We start from the raw sequence: 20,582 nt of genomic DNA on the forward strand, positions 1-20,582 counted from the left end.
ACCGGCACACAGTAGGCCTGTTTAAGAATGGGCGGGCGGGTGAGCCAGGCCAGCGCATTTCCGCACATCCTCACGCAGCGATGGCCGCGGCGGGCGCTCAAGCCGGTTTCGAACTTCGATCTCTGTTCCCCGCCCCGCGCTCCAGACAGGAGCCGACCACGGCCGAGCCGCACCTCCCCGAGCCGAGAGGAGCCGAGCGCAGCCGAGCTCAGCCGAGTGTAGCCGAGCGGGGCCTTGCTAGAGGATCCTCGTAAAGCCCCTTCCCGAGAGGAACCGAGCTCGGGCTGGCGTGTCTTCCCCATTCCCACAATCCTCGGCGCTCGCGCCCAGCGGCCGAGCGCTCTGCTCCTTCCCACGTCGGCGCAGCCGCACGCGCGCCTGCGCCGCACCATCCAGACCCCGCCCCCGAGCGGCGAGGCCCCGCCCCCGGCCGGTTCGCCAGCCCTGTCCCTGCGGCGCGCGCGCAGCCGTGCGGCCCCTCCCATTGGCCGCGCCGCCTGCCCGTCGCGGGGCCCGTGGCAGCCCTTCAGGTCGTCGGGCGCCGGCGCTCGGTGGCGGCGGCTGCGGGTGGCGGCGGTGGCGGCTGCGCTGCGCGGCGCGGACGGCGGACGCACGTCTGGGGCCGGGCCGAGCCTTGAGGGACCGGGACGAGGCAGGGCCGGGCCGGCGGCGGCCGGGGGACCGCGACTATGACTCTGGAGTCCATGATGGCGTGTTGCCTGAGCGACGAGGTGAAGGAGTCGAAGCGCATCAACGCGGAGATCGAGAAGCAACTGCGGCGGGACAAGCGCGATGCCAGGCGCGAGCTCAAGCTGCTGCTGCTCGGTGAGCCGCGTCCCCGTGCCGTGGGACCTCTGTCACGGGGGCCGGGTGGGCGACCGGGGCATCCGGGCCCTGCCGGGGGTCCCCACGCGCGCAGAGCGCCCGCACCCGCCGGGGTCTCCGGTCTCGGGCGACCCTGCAGCGCCAGCAGCGCTAGGTGACAGTCTCTCGCGACCACCTTCCCGCCGACCCCGGCCCGCTGCCCATGGCCGGCCGGGCCACCCCGGGTGTCCCCGGAGCAACTGGTCAGCGCTGCCCTGCAGCGGTCAGCCCTTCCGGGATTGCTGCACCCTGCGCTGTGCAGGTGGCCTGGGCCTGCGGTGGCCAGTCTCCGCCGTGCCGTCCCCGGGGCTCAGCCTGTGCGACCCTTTGTGGCCAGCCTGCCTGTTGCTCAGACTTCAGATTCCTTCGGGGTCAGCCTCCTGCCTCTATATCCGAGGAGACAGGTTTCTGCATCTCCTGGCCACGTCGGTCCTCAGCACACTTGGGGACTTGCTTTCTCTCTCTCCTGAGAATTCTTGCAAGGCGCTGGCCTCTGGCCCTGCTGCACCTGTCTGCTCTCCCCTCTCCCCACATATCCTCAGGGTGAACCCTGTAGGCTGCCCTGCCCTCATGACACCCCTTGGGCTTCCAGATTCCCCAGGATAGTTCCCACTTGGTTGCACCCTCTTCTCTGCCTCCAAGGACTAGACCCCCAAAAAGTCCTGCTTTGCTCTAGGCTGGTTCCTTTCATGGCTACTCCCCTGCCTCCCTCCCTGTTCTGTAGATCTCCGAATTCCTCCACATTGGAGCTGGGTGCAGGAGAGTGGGTGGCTCTCCTTCTTTGGGCTTCTGTTCACCCAAACCCGGTGGGTTGTCCCAACAGTCAGCCTTGCAGCCTCCCTGCCCATCCCTCTAGGGTCCAGTCTTGTCCTTTCCTCACGCCGTCCACCCCAGAGAAGCTCAGTGAGTGTGTCCTGCTCACTGGGGTTCTGACTCCTCAAGGCCCACCTGTTGCTGGGAGCCAGGGAGCCCAGGTCCAGCTGTCCCCTTGTTGTAACCCCAAATAATAGCCCCAAATGAGGGCAAGGTGGCCTGGGCCCTGTGGAGGTTTACAAAACAGACAGACTGGGGAGCCCCACCACCCCTCCCAGCTCCTTGGTGAGCCGAGCCTCAGTCCAGGAACTGAGGCTCAGGGCAAGAGGTGGCCTTGGAGAACCGAGGAAGGGACTGTCTGGAGCCTTTGAGTAGGAGGGTGGGAGCAGTGGTACTGGCATTCTTACATGGGAGGGGACAGGTAGGGGCACACTGTGTCCTGTTGCTGTGGCCTTTGTGCTCTAGGGTAGAGGAGCCTCAGTTACTTCCCCCAGCATGTTGGAATTCCCTCAAAGCTGCCTTCCAGGAAGGGAGGGGTAAGGAGAGGACAGGCCCAGGGCGAACAACAGTGGCCCCAGGGTAACCATTTGGGGGGTACAGTGTGGCTCTAACTAACCTCTGCCAAGGGTCAACTTTCTCTTGGGGACAGTGGTAAGCTGCTTCATAAGGATGACCTCCGGTGACCGAGTCCAGTGGTGTGTCATCCCAGCTCTGTCCCTTCCCCAGCGCTGGCCTTGAAGTCCCCTCAGATTCAGGGGTGCTCCCTGGTCCTGTGCTCTGGCCTGGCTGAACTGACCGGCAGCTGAGGGGCTCTGTGTTGACCTGCACGTGGTACAATCTCCCCACCCTTCAAACTTGTTCTTGGTGCCCCCTGTGCCCTCACACCCTTTCCACAGAAGCATCTGGGGGCTGCTGCATAGAGACGGAGTAGAAGAGGGACAGTGTTCTTGAGTAGGACACGCGTGAGCATTTGGCATTGCTCAGTGCCTTGCTGGGAGGGCTTCCCAGAGGAGGTAGCCATGACCTTGGCTCTTGGAGCTCAGAAAAGTGACCATCCTAGCAGCCTTTGGTCCCAGCCATTGGAGGGGTTTCTGTGAACAGGGCAGGGAGTCTGCTGTGGAACCTGCTCTACCCTCCTGCACGCATCACACTCCCAACACTGTCCCTCATCCCACAGTGGCTGTCTGCAGGGGGACCTGTGGCCCTGCTGCCAGGGTCCATCTGACCTCCAGAGCAGGCAGGATCCCCACCTCTGTACTGGATTCTGGCCTTATCCCCCAGGCTTGCAGCCGCCGCCCTCACACTGACTGTGCATCTGTAGGGAACGGTCTGGGAATGGGTTTTGTTCACTGGTGTGTCCCGTCACACCCTGCCAGTCCACATGTGGCCTGGGGAGATTGTTCAGCCAGGCAGAGAGGTGACTGCCCAGTGTCCCATCTTGTTCTTACGGTGGGCGTCCTGGCGCTGCAGGGTAGTGAGACGCATCCCTGTACATCACCCAGTGTCCCCAGGCTCAGACCCCCGCTCAGTCACGCATGGTGGTGTCTGGTGTAAAATAACAACTGGTGACCAGAGCAAGTTCTCAGAAGTGAAGCCACACAGGGCTGACTGCGCACACCTCCCATTGCGGGGTGCCACACTCCCGGCTTTTCCTGTGACACTCCAGGTGGTTCTTGTGATGACAGTGGTGCACACGGGACTAACCGGAGAGGCCCTTCTAGCAAGCAAGGCGTCCATTTCCACTCATGTCGCCACTGTTCTGAGGTCCTCATGGTCCTCAGACTCTGCTGAGCCTTGGGGCCTCTGCCTCCCTGTGTGACTCCAGGCTGGGACAGAGCAGTCCTGCCACTGGGGAGCCAGCCACCCAGAGGTCTCACTTGGAAATCCCTGTCCCTGAGGCTGGTTAGGGCTGGGCCCAGCTTTCTAAATAAAGCAGGCGGTTGGCTCCCAGCTTCCTGTCCTGAGCCGCGGGCTGGGCGGCCAAAGGCCGGGGATCCGGCGGGGGTGGCCCAAGGGCTGGGCTGGCCTCCTGCCCTGGGAAGGAGGCCTCAGCTGGCTCCCTACTTGCTGCTCCTGTCCCAAGATCCTGGTGGCTTCAGGCCACTCCTCAGGAGGCCAGGATGTGCCGCCCCTCCCCCTGGGGTCCTTGAACTTATTCCCAGCTAGACACACAAGACACACAGAGCAGATGTTGGGGCACAGGCCTGGGAGGTGAAGACACATCAGGAGTTCAAAGTCCTTTTAGGTTACATAGGGAGTTTGAGACTAGCCTGGGCTACATGAGACCCTGTCTCCAGAAGAGGGGAAAGGTTGTATCTCTAAGGTGTCCCCACTTTGTGATGAGACCTATCCCGAGTCAAAGGTGACCGGGGCAGTGGTGGCCTCCTCAGCCCTGTGCCAACAGTTCCCTAAGATGTCTGTACTGCAGCCTGCTGCCTGTGGGAAGCACAGCTTACCTCTCTACTCAGGGGCCACCTGCTCCAGCTAGGACCACAGCACTGATGGCCCTGCTGGGGACAGGCTGTGGCCTGGGAGCATGGTGAATGAAGAAAGAGAGGTAGCTCAGCCCTGGACCAGTTGTCCACTCTGTCACCCCCTGACTGGGTGTCTTCAGAGACTCCTTATGTCCCCAGGAGGAAGCCGCCAGGGTGTCATTGTAGGGACAGCAGGCTGGGGATGTGTGCTGCTCTGCTGGAGATTTCTGGGTTCAGGTGTAGCTGGCCCCCACAATCACCAAGGCTCAGAGCAGAGTTGAGGTGTCTACAGGAGCTGGACTGTAATCTCCCTGGACCCCAGGCCTAGCATGGAGAAGACCTAGTGTGTGCAGGGTGGGCTTCACTGTTCATCATCCCCGCAGCCCTGTGTAGCTGTGTGTGCAGGTCTGTGCCTCAGTTTCCCTGGGGCGAGGCGGGTTGAGAGCTGGGGGGCGCCTCATCCAGCCACTGCTGAGCACAGCCGTTTGTCATCGTTGGGACTTTTTTCCCCCGTTTTCTTGGTTCATCTCTTAGAGACACTCTCCCCAGCTTGGGTGGCAGGGTCACTGTACCTGACCGTTCCCTGTGGGGCACCCCAGTCCCTGTAGGACATTGAATAGTGATTCCTGCTTCCACCCACTGTGCCAGGAGCTCCCCAGTGTGACGGCCATGCATGTCCTCAACGTGCTTCTGGGATGGGGTCCAGGAGCAGTGCGCTGTCCAGGCTACCACTGTTTCCATGCTGTGTCCTCTGCTTCGTACATGACACCCACACCCGTGGGCTTTGATTCCTATGGAATGGACCCCTTGGTCATTGGAACCAGCTACTCAGGGTGCATAGGGGACAACCTGGGCAGTCCCCCTTCTGGTCCTTCAAGCTGCCCCATGTGAGGGTGTGCCTTGGTTGAGACCACGAGTTTTCTTTGGGTATCCTGGCCTCAGTTTCCTCATCTATCAAGTGGGAACATTGTCCCTGCCTGGTAGAAGTGCTGTGGGATTCAGTATGAGGCAGCGTGGCACTTACTGCAGTGTCCCCTGCACAGTTGTGTGTCCTTAGCGACTGCCTGGGGACCCAGGTATACCCACAGCAGTGTCCCCGGGATCTGCGGTGCTCAAGAGTGCCAAGCTGCTAGGTGCAGGTTTTGTTTGCATTATGCATGCCCAGGCCGGTGCACCGCTGGCCCCAAACCCACCTCTGTAGGGGGCTGAGCACCCCGGCTTCTGGGTCACCACAAGGTCTGAGGGTGGCTGTGTGACAGGATGTGGTCACTCTGGGGAACACCGTGCTGTTGCATCATGGCCATCCTCAGAGGCTCCACACGGTCAGCGGTGGGCCCCTGCCTTGGACCTGTCTGCAATTGACAGCTCTGAGCACAGGCTATTCTAGCGTCTCTGTGGCTGCTAGGGGCAGGGGCAGGTTCTGGACTTCCTGATGTGTCCCCTCCCCTAAGTAACGTTGTCACATGAGGATGTGATGGCTCGCGAACTGGGCAGTCCAACTCTGCCCCTTTGCCAGAGTACTGGAGTTTGAGCCCACAGGGTGTCCTGAAGGGCCATGTGGTGGGTACAGGGTCACTTGCTTGGCCCTGTTTGGAGACAGGAGGTTGATGGGCTTCATGAGGTATTTGCAGGGAAGCCCTGAAGGGGCTGGGGACCCAGCCCTGCCTGTGCATTCTTTGTGCCTAGTCACAAGAATAGGGTTTGATTTTCTGTCTCATAGCCCAGGCTCTCCTCACACTCACTATGTAGCTGATGGTGACCTTGAATTTCTGTTCTTCCTGCTTCCACCTAGGAGGAGCAAATGCTGGTGAGCTTGGTTTGTGGGTGCTGGGGATGGGACCTGGGGCCTCACGTGTGCCCGACAGGTACTCCACCACTCAGCTGATTTTTCTTGAGACCTGGGGCCCATTCTGTAGCCCAGGCTGCTTTCACGCTTCCAGCCTGCGGTGCAGGTTTGTTGTTCCATGCATTCCCTCCAGAGGCGTAAAGCTGGGAGGCCATACCTTTAGACTCCCTGGGTGCAAGGCATGCCTTTGATCCCACCACTGAAGAGGCAGAGGCCAGTAGCTCTGTGAGTTCTAGGCCAGCCTGGGCTACATAGTGAGACCTTATCTGAAAAAAGAAAACCAAATGAAGAAAGCCTTCCAACGTGTGGTCAAGGCAGCTGCTGTCAGCAAGTGTCCGCTATGGTTACCGGACCTAGTACTAGTGCCTGGGGACGTGTGGAGGCAGGACAGGGTCACGTCAGGCTTCCCTGGCCCTGTGGAGGCCCAGGGCAGGGGGCATGCCCAAGAGTGGTGCCTGCAGGTTGTGGGGGTGCTCAGTCTGGGCTGCTGTGCAGTAGAGAACATGAGCCTTCAATATCGGTCACTGGTGTGGCCTATGACCCTCTGAGGCCATCGGTGCCCACACACTGGGGCCCCTGGGAGACTTTGCCACTAGCCCAGAGATAAGATCGCAGCAACAAGTTCAGAGACTGGTGCATGTGGCCCGCGACTGTTGGTGGCAGGCGTCACCCTTACAGCCGTGATTTTCACTACCCAGGGCATTGTCATGAGACAGGACGGGAACCAAGCCTTAAAGCCACAGCATGCAGCTGTGTTCGGGCCTGTCATGCAGTGACCGTGTGATATCAGGCCACTTAACTGTTCTGTGACTCAGTTCCTTCAAGTAGGTCTCAGTGATAGGTCCAGGCTGAGCCTGTGGGCGGGGCCTGAGCCTGTGGGTGCTGCTGTAGCTTGCATGGGGTTGCACTTCCTCACCTGACTCCAGGTTGACTCACTGGGTTGCTGAGGGCCTCCATGGGGAGATGACAAACTTGCTGGGGCACAAACATGCGGCTCCGCATGCTCCAGCGTCACCAGGACGTGAGGGGCATTCCCACCTCCTCTTCCCACCTCAGTCTTTGGCGCCAACACCCAGCTGGCAGCCTCTGTGAGGTGACTCTGATGCTGAGACTGGGAACATACGTGAACACTGTGCCAGGGGATGGGTACCACAGCCAGTGTCTGCATGCTCCAACCCCACTCTCCCACCCTTCCACCCATCCATCCCTTCATCTTTCATCTGTCTGTCTGTGCCTTCCTTACAGCATCTTCTCCCTTCTCCTGCCTCTCTCCCAGGGTGGAGGCTCAGTCCCTCCATCTCTTCTCTTCCCACTGGGGAGGTCTGAGTGGCCTGTTTGAACAGGTCTGGCTGTGGCCAGCCTTTCTGGGCTCTGCTGGGTGCACGCTGTGTGGTCTGCCAGCTCCAGTCCGTGTCCTGCTCTGTGGGTACCTTAGTCTTCAGATGGATATAGCAGACCTGGTGTCAGCAGGTGCAGCAGGATGCCTGGGGACCCCCAGTATCAAACCACCCCAGAACGAGCCTGCTGAGGACCACAGGCTATTTGAATTGAATGGCTTTATCCTGGTGTTTTCAGGATGTGTGTAAAAAGCGCTGCTGTCTGTGGGCTCAGAGGTTGGAAGCAGAGATGAGCGGTGTCAGAACCCTCATTGACACCACATACAGCTTCCCCAGGGAAAGACACCGACCGGGCGTTCCTCTGCCCTTGCTTTGTGATCCATTGGTACCCAGGTCTCACACCTGCTGCTAGTCCACTGGTAAACCTGACTCTGCCCTGGGCAGGAAGGCATGGGGAGCTTGTGGGGAGAGCTAGCTGACTCTCAGCTAGTGGGAGGGGTAAAACCCCCCAGGACTCCTTAATGCCACCCCTGTCCATGACCATGGACACTGGCTGTTGTGTGTGGTCCCAAGTATGACTTGGGTCTGCTGCATGGGGGATCCTGAGCCTGTACCCTTGCTCTTGGATGCAGGGTGACAGGATGTGACAGTGGTGAAGTTGGCTCCCAGAGACATTGCCACTAGTAAAGCCACACACATGACCCTGGCACATGCTGTTCATTTGTAGCCAAGTCCACAGGGTGGGCTGAAGCTTGGACCCAGCCAGGCCTAGCTTGCTGTCCAGCAGCCTGAGTTCCTGCTGGACTTGGGTTCCTGTGGTGGCCCTCTTTTGTCTGGGCCCATCATTACAGTGGCCTTTTTCCACCCAGTATGGTGGCTTGTCATCTTTTGGCAGCTGCCTGCTTGCATGTGGCCTCCTTGGGCAATGTGTTAGGCCAAGCTCAGTGGGCCCAGGGCAGGACACTGGAACCTGCCGGTTGCTGGCAAGGGCACAGTGACGAAAGCGATGGACACCCCTGTGTTTCTGTGGGCCTGAATCGTAAGAGCAGAAAAAGTTGTAATTTTTTCACATGTGTGCAGTACCTGTGTGGACACAAGAGGGAGACAGATCCCAAGAGCTGGGGTTACAGCTGAGCCATGTGGGTGTTGGAAACCCAACCCAGGTCCTCCACAAGAACAGCAAGTTGTCTGTTGAGCCTTGGGTTTTTTTTTTTTTTTTTTTTTTTTTTTGCCTTTTTCGGGGGGGTGGATGTCAAGACAGGGTTTCTCTGTGTAGCCCTGGCTATCCTGGAACTCACACTGTAGACCAGGCTGGCCTCGAACTGACAGAGATCCTCCTGCCTCTGCCTCCCGAGTGCTGGGATTAAAGGCTTGCGCCACCACCCAGCCAAGCCTTGGGTCTTTTTTTTTTTTTTTCTTTTTTCTTTTTTTGGTTTTTCGAGACAGGGTTTCTCTGCAGCTTTTTTTAGAGCCTGTCCTGGAACTAGCTCTTGTAGACCAGGCTGGCCTCGAACTCCAAGCCTTGGGTCTTAATGTTTAGAATCTGCAACTCCAGAAGGGACAGAGTCTAAGGGTTCCATGTAGTGGGAATTCTGTCTTCCACACGGTCCCTCACAGCTTGCCCCCTTGCTTTCCCTCTGTTGAATACTCTCACTGGCTCAGCTTGTGGTAGGGACTTCATGCAGCCAGCCTGGGTTGCACTGTCCTTTTCCCTGCCTAAGAGCAGGAGTTCACATATCCGTGTGTGTGTGTGTGTGTGTGTGTGTGTGTGTGTGTGTGTGTGCACATGTGACAGCCTGGGAGTCTCTGCAGGGAATGCATGAACAAGTGGGCGTTCACTGTGTTCCTGGAGAGCTCTGCTGGACCGGTGCCAGCTGAGGCCATGATGCTGTCCAGACTGGCCTGGAACTCAGAGACCTTCTGTCTCTACCTCCTGACCGCTGGGCTTAAAGGTGTGCGCCACCACCTCCCAAGTCCCTGATACACTCTTGTGATCTTTTGATTAAACTCAGTGTACTCGATAGCATCTGTGCCCTGGATGTGAGTGTCTTTCTCCCACCATGTCCATCATTCGCTGTGGGCGGAGCAGGGCCTTTCTAGTGAGACATTTGCCCTGCAGTGAGAACTCTTACACAGCTGCTGAGGTACCAGCCTTCCTGATTCCGTGACCCTTTAAACACAGGTCCTCATGCTGTGATGACCCTAACCATAAGATTACTTTGTTGCCATTTCATAATTGTAATTTTGCTACTGTTATTGATCATGTTTTCTGTTGGTCTTAGGTGACCCCTGTAAAAGGGCCATTTGACCCTTAAAGGGGTCACGGCCCACAGGTTGAGAACCATTGGGCTACGGGTTCACAGTAATTTTTTTTTTGTTTTTGTTTTTGTTTTTGTTTTTCGAGACAGGGTTTCTCTGCAGCTTTTTTAGAGCCTGTCCTGGAACTAGCTCTTGTAGACCAGGCTGGCCTCGAACTCGCAGAGATCCGCCTGCCTCTGCCTCCCGAGTGCTGGGATTAAAGGCGTGCGCCACCACCGCCCGGCTCACAGTAATTTTTTGTATGTATTCAGTGTTGGGGTGAAGCTTAGGACCTCACACACACAGGTCCACTCCAACACCAGCCCCTCACTGGGGATTCTAGGGGGGGCTCCACCCTGACCACGCCCCAGCCCCTCACTGGGAGTTTCTATGGGAGCTCTGTGAGCTACAGCCCTATGCCTATTTTATGCCTTTAATTTACTTGGCATGAGTGTGTGCTTCACTGCATGTGTGTCCCAACAGGCGCATGTGTGCATATGACTGTGGAGGCCAGAGGGGAGTGCAGAGTGTCTTCCTCCACCTCTCCTGTACTTCACCGAGCCAGCCCCACTTGAGCCTAAGCTAGTTTACCAGGGACGCCTGTGCCCCGAGATGGAACACCCTCACCTCCAGGTGTCGTGGGTTTGGGCGTCCGGTGTTTGTCGTCGTGCCAACACAGCTCTCTGCCTTCTGTTTTCTTTCCCTTTCGCTTCCTTCCTATCCAGGACCTAATGCATGTGTCTGCCTTGACCTTTGCATACACGCTCATATGTGTGCTCACACAGCTGTGCATACAGGTGTGAGTGTGTAAACATACACGTACACCACACATGTCAAAGAGTTGATAATATCCTGTCCTTCACACAGTGTAGCCCTGGCTGGCCTGGAGAGGGTATTGTTGATTTTGGGGAGCTGAGCTCTAGATGAAGCATTGAGGAGCAATCATGGCTGCAGGCACCCCCACCCAGAGGGCTGGGACAGCTGCAGCACAAGTTCCTAACCTTTGGGACCAGCATATGTGGCCTAGAGAGAACGGCTTCAGAGCAGTGGGGCAGGGAGCCACTGCCCACTCTAGCTGCACAGCAGCTGTCCCCAGGGCCTCTGCCTCAGGCCAGCAGCCTCTCTGGGGCCAGCCCTGGGCGTTTCCTGCAGGGGCCAAGCGTCCAGCACACCTTCAGGTGTAGGAGGTGTGGGTGGGGTCCATGCTGAGAGCAGGGTTGGGAATGACCAAGTGAGCACCCCTGGTGCTGACCGTTTGTGAGTCTTGCTCGTTGGCTGCAGGGATCAGTGGGGATTAACACTGACCTGGGGGGCCTTCTGTCACAGGGGCTCGTGGGGGCTGGTGCCGAGGCCCCAGGTGCTGCTGGGCCTTAAGCCATGAAAGGGCCCGGGGATGAACAGCTGGTGAGCAGGCACCTCATGCTCCCAAGGGAGTGGGGAGTGCCTGGTGCTCTCAGGTGGGAGCATGACCCCTCCAGATTGGGAGAACGGCTGGAGGGGCAGTGGGTGGGGCTTTGGAGCGTGAGCACGTGGTGAGGAATGCCCTCTGCAGGCACTGGGGAGAGCGGAAAGAGCACCTTCATCAAGCAGATGCGCATCATCCACGGTGCCGGCTACTCGGAAGAGGACAAGCGTGGCTTCACCAAGCTGGTGTACCAGAACATCTTCACCGCCATGCAGGCCATGGTGCGCGCCATGGAGACGCTCAAGATCCTCTACAAGTATGAGCAGAACAAGGTGAGGGGTGGGGCCTGGAGGGGGCGAGGCCTAGGAAATGGGGGCTGGTCAGCCTGTCATCCTACCTACCTGACTACCTGGAGAACGATGCCCTCTGGACCTTTTTTCCCCCTGAGACAGGGTTTCTCTGTAGCCCTGGCTTTCCTGGAACTTATTCTGTAGACCAGACTGGCCTCAAACTCAGATCTGCCTGTCTCTGCCTCCTGAGTGCCGGAAAGTGTGAGCCACCACCTGGCTTATTTTGTCTTGAAATCGGGTGGAGCCTGTTGGGTCTGAAGTCACACCGAGCCAGGCCCCCAACCCTGGTGCTTTAGAAACAAGGTCTTCCTTAGTAGTCCAGTCGGTCTGGAGGTTGCCATCCCTCTGCCTCTGTCTCTCAAGGGACAAGTATTGTCGGAAGAACCTCCAGTCAGATCATGGGGACCTGCAGAGCCCCTGGCATCTAGTTAGAGTCCTGTGGCTCTGGATATGTGTGGGAACCTTATCCAGCCTCAGCTCTCAGCCTGCCCGACACCAGTGTCTCTACAGCCTCTTGACTATGGTTGTCCAGGCTCTCTAGTTCAGGGAGGGCAGGGAGGGAACCGTAGCCCAGTGCTGTGGATGAGCACTTCCTTCTGGCTCTTTCCACAAACAGGGCGATGGGGGCAGGTCCTGGAAGCTTCCTACCCTACACGAGGGTCAGGGCAGTCACTGTCATGGTTGGGGTTCTTCCCACTTAAGGACAGGCAGATGGGCAGATGCTTCCCCCGCAGGATTCAGTGAGGCCCAGGCAGCCTGGTAGGTGCTGTGTGAGCAGTGTAGAGCCACCTTGGGAAGAGTATGATCCACCCACAAGTCAGGCCCTTGGGCGCTGGTGTTGTGTGATTCACTGGCTCCTCTGGCCTGGGGCTGTGGAAGGGGCCACCTCTTAGTAGCTCACAAAGAAGGGTGCAGCCCCAGTCTGAAGTCCCCTCTCTGGGCTTCCCAGGAGCAGGTTCAGGGTTTGGGCTGGATTCTTGTGGGTAGAGGCTCGTCTGGAGGACACGAAGCCCTGGGTTACGTGTGTATACACGCACACACATACCAATAACTCAGGCATACTCATCTCCCATTCTAGAGTGTGCAGGATGAGTTCAAGGTCAGCCTGGATCACCTGACCTTGTTTCAGAAAACAAAGGACTGCAGAAAGGGAAATGCAGATTCGTCCTCGGCTCCCCTGTCCTTGCCTCCACCCACACAGTGGGTCACAGCATAGTTGGCATGGCCAGGAAACACAGGTTGTGAGGTGCTCTCCCCGGCTGCTGCTGAGTTTGCTGGGTCTGTTGCCTCCAGGAGGCCTAAGCCTTGTGAACCCTAGCTGCAGCTCCCCTAACTGTTCTGCCAACTCTGCAGGCTCCCTGCTTGGCCAGGGCCCCCAGAGTTCATGGCCTGCCCTCCCTCCGTCAGGCCAATGCACTCCTGATCCGGGAGGTGGATGTAGAGAAAGTCACCACCTTCGAGCACCAGTACGTGAATGCCATCAAGACGCTGTGGAGTGACCCTGGGGTCCAGGAGTGTTACGATCGCAGGCGGGAGTTCCAGCTGTCTGACTCGGCTAAGTAGTGAGTGGGGCTGGCATGCGTGGCTAACCCAAGGCCCCAGGGGCCATAGGATGGGGGTGGCTCATGTGGCCTGTCCATAGCCTCATTGCCCACAGGGTTGGCCAGCTCTCTGCGCCGCTGTCCAGATCTGTGGGAGCAGTTTAAAGCTGGCCCAACCCCCTATTGATCCTCCTTGTGCTCAGGCCTCCCAGCAGGTTCAGTAGGCCACCCTCCTTGCAGCTTCTCCCCATGTCCCCATAGCTTCACTGGAGGAGACTCAACCCTGGGGTCTGTAGTTTGACGGCTGTTACACAGGCTCCCAGGTCACCAGCGGCTGTCCCTGACTGGCTTGCCTATTCTAAGCCCACAATCACTCTGACCCTGACTTGAGCTTTATGTGGTGTCCCCTGTGCTGTGGGCCCCATTCCAGCTGTCCTGAGCAGTGACACTGAGTCCCTTCCTGAGATCATTTTCTGTTCGGGGCACTTGTGTCCCTAGGCCATGGAGGCAGTGTACCAGGCCGCCGGCCCCTCCAGTCCCCAGTTTGTGCCACACAGTACCAAGTCCCTGTCTCTTGTGGGTGTGGGATCTGCACCACTGTCCCCAGCAGCTCCTGAGCACAAACCCCTCCACTGCAGCTACTTGACGGACGTGGACCGCATCGCCACTGTGGGCTACCTGCCTACCCAACAGGATGTGCTGCGGGTGCGGGTGCCCACCACGGGCATCATCGAGTACCCGTTCGACCTGGAGAACATCATCTTCAGGTGCCATGAGGCATATGGGCTGGCGGGTGGGCTGGCGGGCATATGGAGAAGGCCCTGAGGCAGCCCCTGCTTGGAGAGCCTGGCAGGACCCTTCCCTGGGACCCCAGTGAGCCTGTGCACCCACAGACTCAGGAGGGCCACCATCAGCAGGGTTCACGATGAGGTCAGATGGGTTAGGTGACAGCTGTCCCAGTCATTCCTTGACCTGCAGGCATGTTGTGCCGTCTCTGCTCTCCTGCCTTTTTGTACAACCCTGATGGTGCCATGACGGCAGGGCAGAGGAGCGCACCACGTCCTTCCCTGTGGTGGCCCCTCCTAGGCACATGTCCCTGCAGCCAGGTGTCCAGAGGGGACTGCATGGCCAGCAACCTTGAGTCCTGGCCAGCTGTGGCCAGGTGGGCAGTCCTGTGGTTCCCATACGACCAGCAGGTAAAGTCCATGGGGTAGAGGCTGTCACCCTCCTTGAGTTAGGCCAGAGCCACCAACACAAATGCTGGGGAAATGATGTCTGCCCCAGCTTGTGCAGGTGCTATATGGTTCTAAGCCATATAGAGGGGATTCAGGTCCGAAAGTTACCCAGGTTCTGGGTAAAAACTGCCCCATCTGTGTAAGGGACTTGAACATCTACAAGGACGCCTGCCTGGTCGTCCTTTAGGAGCGGGCATGGGCTGCAGGCGGCACTCAGGAGCTGAGTTGTCATGCGGTCTCCCTTTAGGATGGTGGACGTGGGCGGGCAGAGGTCAGAACGCAGGAAGTGGATCCATTGCTTCGAGAACGTGACGTCCATCATGTTCTTGGTGGCCCTGAGCGAGTATGACCAGGTCCTGGTGGAGTCAGACAACGAGGTGACACTGGGGACACTCATGGGGGCCAGGTGGGGGCCAGGCCTGGGTAGCTTGCTCACCATGTGTGCGGCCCACAGAACCGCATGGAGGAGAGCAAGGCGCTGTTCCGTACCATCATCACGTACCCCTGGTTCCAGAACTCGTCCGTCATCCTCTTCCTCAACAAGAAGGACCTTCTAGAAGACAAGATCCTACACTCACACCTGGTCGACTACTTCCCCGAGTTTGACGGTGAGCACTGCCCCATGTCCCCACTGTCACCCCCAGGCCTGGCTGCCACTGACCTCAGCCCTTGCCCATTTCCCTGCAGGGCCGCAGCGGGACGCCCAAGCCGCACGTGAGTTCATCCTGAAGATGTTTGTGGACCTGAACCCCGACAGCGACAAGATCATCTACTCACACTTCACCTGTGCCACCGACACTGAGAACATCCGCTTCGTGTTCGCCGCCGTGAAGGACACCATCCTGCAGCTGAACCTGAAGGAGTACAACCTGGTGTGACCAGGGTGTGGCCACCACCAGGGCCAGCTCCCTCCACATCCCGTGACCCAAACCACGGGCCTGGGCGCACCGGGGCTGGGGTCTCTTTTTCCTCTCACTTCCTGTCCCTGTCACCGATCCTCCAGGGCAGGGGTAGCCTCTTTCTGGCCTTGACTCCTTGTGGTTTGAGTTTTTTTTTCTGAGAGAGAGAGAGAGAGAGAGAGAGAGAGAGAGAGAGAGAGAGAGAGAGAGAGAGAGAGAGAGAGAGAGAGAAACATGATGAGCAGCAGTGGGCCCTCCCAAAGAGTCCCCTATGGCCACAAGGTGATCAAGGTCAGGGACACTGCAGCCCAAGCCCATGGTCCCGAGTTCGAGTCCTCCAGGAAGGCTGGAGGCTTGGGGACCACAGAGTCTCCCTTTTCTAAGTTATTGATATCCCATGTATACTCACAACCTGCATCATCTGCTCCCCAGACTCCAAGAAGTGGGGGTGGGCGGCCCCCGTGCCCACCCTGGGAAGTGCCTAACCGTTTTTTGTTTTGTTTTTATTTTTGAAGAAAAGAGAAATACTCTCCTGCACTCTGTCTTGGCAGGGCAGGTGACACACTGCAGGTCCCCTGCTCTGAGTGGCCGTCACTTCTGTGTGTCCCCCTGCCTCAGACAGGGCCAGGCCTATGGCAGAGCCTTCAGGGACATTGAGTCCCTGAGATCCACTCCCCAGTGGCCTGGCCAGCAAAGATCCTGGGGACCCCAAGGGGCTGTGTGTAGCTGGGCAGTGGAGGTACTGGGCAGCTGGAGGCGCCTCCTATGTGGCTCCGTGACAGCGGGATGCACAGGGGCCTCTTCCGAATATTCTCAGGTCCGTCCCCAGACATGGGCAGTGGCCTCACCCCACGCCTTGGTCCCCGGCCCCAGTCACTGCACCATGCCCGGTGCTTCCCAAGCCCAAGGGCCAGCATCCAGGAGTTGGTGGCCATGACCAGAGAGGACACAGGCGGCCCCCTGTTGCTCATATACACTACAATGTCTGTCTGTCTGTCTGTTAGATTTCTTTACTTTTGCACGTGCATTCTGGGCTTGGATATCTGGCCATGCCTTTGTCCTGCCTGCCATGCTGGACTCCAGGCCCCAGAGTGTCCACGCAGACACATGCCAATCTGGGCAGTTGTCCACAATTGCTGTTCCAGGCAGAAGGGAACAAGGGACCAGTGGACATAGCAGAGCCCCAGGATATGGACAGGTGGCTGTGACAAGCACTCACATTCCTGGCCTCCAGCCCGTGGATTCCCCACCTTCTCATGCTGGGCTCCTCTCCTGTCTCCAGCTGAGTCTTGTGCCATCCCAACCACAACAGGGCTGCGTGGATGGCAGGGTCGTCCTGGCCACACAGCCCTTGGGAGGGCCCGGTCCCCAAAGAGTAGGGCGTCTGCTGCCCAGCGGGACCCGCTGCACGGCAGGAGAGGACTTGGGACTGTACAGGTGTGCAAGGGCTGGGCCGCCCCAAGCAGCAAAGTGTTAGCCCTTCTCAGTGTGCCAAGTACGCCGGGGCCTTGGGGCTGTGCCACACAGGCCAGGATGGGGACCCAGCCTCCCCACATCCAACCTGGCCCTCGCCAAGGGACAGCCCGACTGCAGGGGATGTGCTGACTTCTTTGTGTCTGCCTGACGCACTGGGAGTGGCTGCTGTGCCCTTGTATATTACTGCACAGCCCAGATTAGGAGAGCACTCAGAACACTGTTTACCCTCGTCCTTTGCGAAGCATGTTCCTCGTGAGTTGGGGGAGACTCAGGCACCCAGCTCGGCATCAGGTTCCTGCAGGCCGTTGGCCACCAGGGCTGGACGCCAGGGTGCCAGCTGCGGATGGGGCCTTGACCCCATAACCCAGAAGGTCTCGCAGAAGTCACCTTTTCATATCTTTCTCTTGGATTCTGTTTTAAAGCGGAATAAATTTTGTTCCTAAACTCTGGCTCCTTCGGGGTTATTGTTAAAGGTAGGGGCTGGAGCCGGGCGGTGGTGGCGCACGCCTTTAATCCCAGCACTCGGGAGGCAGAGGCAGGTGGATCTCTGTGAGTTCGAGACCAGCCTGGTCTACAAGAGCTAGTTCCAGGACAGGCTCCAAAGCCACAGAGAAACCCTGTCTCGAAAAACAAAAAAAAAAAAAAAAAAAAAAAAAGGTAGGGGCTGGGGGTGGAGCAAGCCCATCCAGAAGGCACCTGTGGGTATCACCCAGTGTCTCACCTCCGCTATGAGGTGTGTCATTACTGCTCACATGGAGACGGCTGAGCAGAAACAGAGAAGGGACCTGATGAGCCACTGCCAGGACCTCGCCAGGGAGGAAAGTCCGCCCGGTCTCTGATGCAGGATGCTGGACAAACAATTGAGACAGGGTTTCCTGTGTGACAGCCCTGGCTGTCCTGGAACTTGCTGGGTAGACCAGACTGGCCTTGAACTCACTGAGATGCCTTAGCCTCCCAAGTGCTGGGATTGAAGGTGTGTGCTATCACCATTTCTTGAAAAAGAAAAGAAAACGCCTTTGGGAGATGGCTGAGTGAGTAGTGTGGAGGATCTGAGTTCAATCCTGTGGTGCTGGGCTGGGCATGGTGGGGTGCGTCTGGGGCAGACAGATCCCTGGAGCTTGCTGGCAGCCAGTCTATGAGCTGCGGCTCAGAGTGTCTCAAAAACCACGGTGGAAGCAATCAAGGAAGACACTTGTGGCCTCCACAGGCACGTGGGAACACAAAGTTAGAGTGTTGAGTGGCTTGAAGCTCATCCTTACCCCCGTGCAGCTGTCCCCAGCATCTTCCAGAACTTCCCATCTCCCTGTACTAAAGTAACGTCCTCACTCAGCACGCACATCCAAGCCCTCCCCACTCCTGTCCCCGTGGGTGTGGGCCTGCCACGTGTGGTGTTGCTGGGGCCGGTGCCCTCCAGGGCCACCCACGCTGGAGCAGTGTTGAGAAGCCTTTTTCCTTTACACCTGAGTAATATCCCATCTGCAGGGTGGGTCGTGTCGTGTGTCTCACCATCTGTACAAGGTGAGTTCTGGCTCTCGGCCACTGTGAGTCGGCTAACAGGCACCTTTGGCTATCAGCGCCCTGACTGTTTCCCGCTGCGGCGTTTATGCCCTGTCACAGTCCCGCCAACTGTGCCAGAAGGTCTCAGGCTCCTCTCCCACTCAGGCGACCTCAGGGTCCTGTGTGCCCCACAGAGCCGTTCCAGTGATGACAGTTTTCACTGGGGGGTGTGTGTGTGGATCCAGGCGGAGTGTGAGATGGGTTAGGGGTTAGGGTTAGGGTGTTACACCAGTCATTCAGAAAAAATTTTCCTTTTCACTAACAGAGTGTCTTAGGGTCGCAATTGCTGCAGTAAAACACCATGACCAAAAAGCTAGCTGGGGAGGAAAGGGTTTATTTGGCCTAAACTTCCACATCGCTGTTCATCAAAGGAAACCAGGACAGACAGACACTCCAGCAGGGCAGGAACCTGGAGGCAGGAACTGATGCAGAGGTCAAGGAGGGTGCTGCTTACTGGCCTGCTCCCCATGGCTTGCTCAGTCTGCTTTCTATAGAACCCAGGACCCCAGCCCAGTAAAAGGAAACATTCACAGTGGGCTGGGCCCTCTACAGCTGGATCTTATGGAGGCCGTTTCTTCACCGAGGCTCTTTCCTCTGACGACTCCAGCTTGTGTGACCCAGGACTGTGCCACGGGACACTGGTGGAGGGCAAAGGACAGTATGCAAGCGGTTCTGGGACCGAACCGACGTCTTCAGGTTTAGTGGCAATCTCCTTTGTTGGCTGAAATTTTCATTTATTTGTTTTTTGAAACAGGGTTTCCCTTTAGCTTTGGAGCCTGTCCCGGAACTCACTCTGTAGACCAGGCTGGCCTCGAACTCACAGAGATCCACCTGCCTCTACCTCCCGAGTGTTGGGATTAAAGGTGTGCGCCACCACCGCCCTGTTCAACTAGACTCTCTTACTGGCCCCAGGGAAGATTTTTCTGGGAAGGTGGCTGTCGTGGCTTGACTGAGAAATGCCCCTGTGAGCTCAGGTACCTGGCCAGCGCTAGTCCGAGAGAGGATGGCCTTTAGAAGGCACGGCCTGGGAGGCGAGGGGGGCTTGCTCTCTGTTTTCCTAGTATAAGATGAATGTGACCAGCCAGTTTCTGGCCCTAGCCACCTGCTGTCCTGTCACCCCCCACCATGATGGACTCGAACACTCTGGAACCATAAGTCAAATGAAATAAACTTTCACCCATAAATTGCTTTTGGTCACACTGTTTATCTCAGCCACAGAGAAGTCAGGACGTTGTGGTACATGAGTAGATCCCGGGAGAAAAGCCATCCGTGTGAGGATGGGGCCCATGCAAAGGACCCAGGGCGGGGACACAGCGTGCAGAGGCCCTGGGATGGGGGATGTGACAGTGCAAAGGACCCAGGGCGGGGGACACAGCGTGCAAAGACCCCGGAGTGGGGGACATAGCCGTGCAAAGGCCGGAGGATAGTGTGGAGTTTAGCATGCTGGAGCATGAAGGCCTGAGTGGCTGGAGCAGAGGGAGGGGAAAGGGAGGAGCACTGGGCCTGGACGGGCAGGCCTGTGGGACTCGGGTGACTGCTGCAGGGGCCATGGGCATGGCTGTCAGGGCCAGGTGGGGACCGGATGGAGGCGAGATTGGAAGAGGTGGCCGAAGGTGAAAGCATGCTTGCTTGTCCATGTCGGCAGTACAGGTGCCTGGAATTCCTCAAGTGTCCAGCAGATGTCGCCAGACGACGTCTGCAACCAGGCGGCAGCCAAGGGAGGACCTTCCCGAGTTCGAGTGCAGCTGCATGGCCGGATGTGGTTCAGGGACACAGGGAGGAACATTAGGATAGGATGTCTGCTCAGCACCAGTCATGCGGCTGGTCGAGGGTGGAGGGAGCGGCCCTGAGCACTGACTGCTCTTCCAGAGGACCGGGGTTCAATCCCAGCACCCACACCTGTGACTCCCATTCCAGGGGACCCAACGCCCTCTTCTGATCTCTGAAGTTACAGACGCGCATGCCGGCGGCGAAGTGTCCACACACACCAAAGAGACTTGTGATCAACTTTCTTTCTCCAGACAGGGTTTTGCAGTGTAGCTTCAGAGCCTGTCCTGGAACTAGCTCTTGTAGACCAGGCTGGCCTCGAACTCACAGAGATCCCCCTGCCTCTGTCTCCCGAGTGCTGGGATTAAAGATGTGCACCTACCAGGCCCTATTTATTTATTTATTTATTTAGGAAAAATGTCAAACTACGAGATAGCTCAGAGGGTGAAGGAGCTTGTGGCCAAGTCTGACCACCTGAGTCTGATCCTGGGAAGGAGAGAAGGGACTTTCACAAGGTGTCCTGGGACCTCCACACCTGTGTCCTGGCATATAAAAACACACACAGCAAGTAAACAAATGTAATTTTAAAATTTAAGAAAAAAAGCCTATTACTTCAGAAAGAAACAAAGAAAATGAAAAACACCCCCATTGGTAGCTACAGTGTTTCCACAGAGGTACAGGGAACTGACAGACTAGAGTTTGTCAGGGAGCTGACCCCAC

General features: G+C 57.8%; 1 protein-coding gene across 1 annotated transcript; it reads left to right on the forward strand.

The window, feature by feature from the left end:
* The first annotated feature begins 544 nt into the window (after positions 1-544).
* Gna11 (G protein subunit alpha 11) lies at positions 545-16,982 on the forward strand. Its single transcript, XM_038349957.2, has 7 exons — positions 545-825; positions 11,185-11,369; positions 12,795-12,949; positions 13,567-13,695; positions 14,411-14,540; positions 14,618-14,771; positions 14,851-16,982. Exons 1-7 carry the CDS (start codon positions 690-692, stop codon positions 15,039-15,041), a joined length of 1,080 nt encoding a protein of 359 aa, XP_038205885.1. The 5' UTR covers positions 545-689; the 3' UTR covers positions 15,042-16,982.
* The last annotated feature ends 3,600 nt before the right edge of the window (positions 16,983-20,582 follow it).

The sequence above is a fragment of the Arvicola amphibius genome, chromosome 1 (assembly GCF_903992535.2).
Source record: "Arvicola amphibius chromosome 1, mArvAmp1.2, whole genome shotgun sequence".
NCBI lineage: Eukaryota > Metazoa > Chordata > Mammalia > Rodentia > Cricetidae > Arvicola > Arvicola amphibius.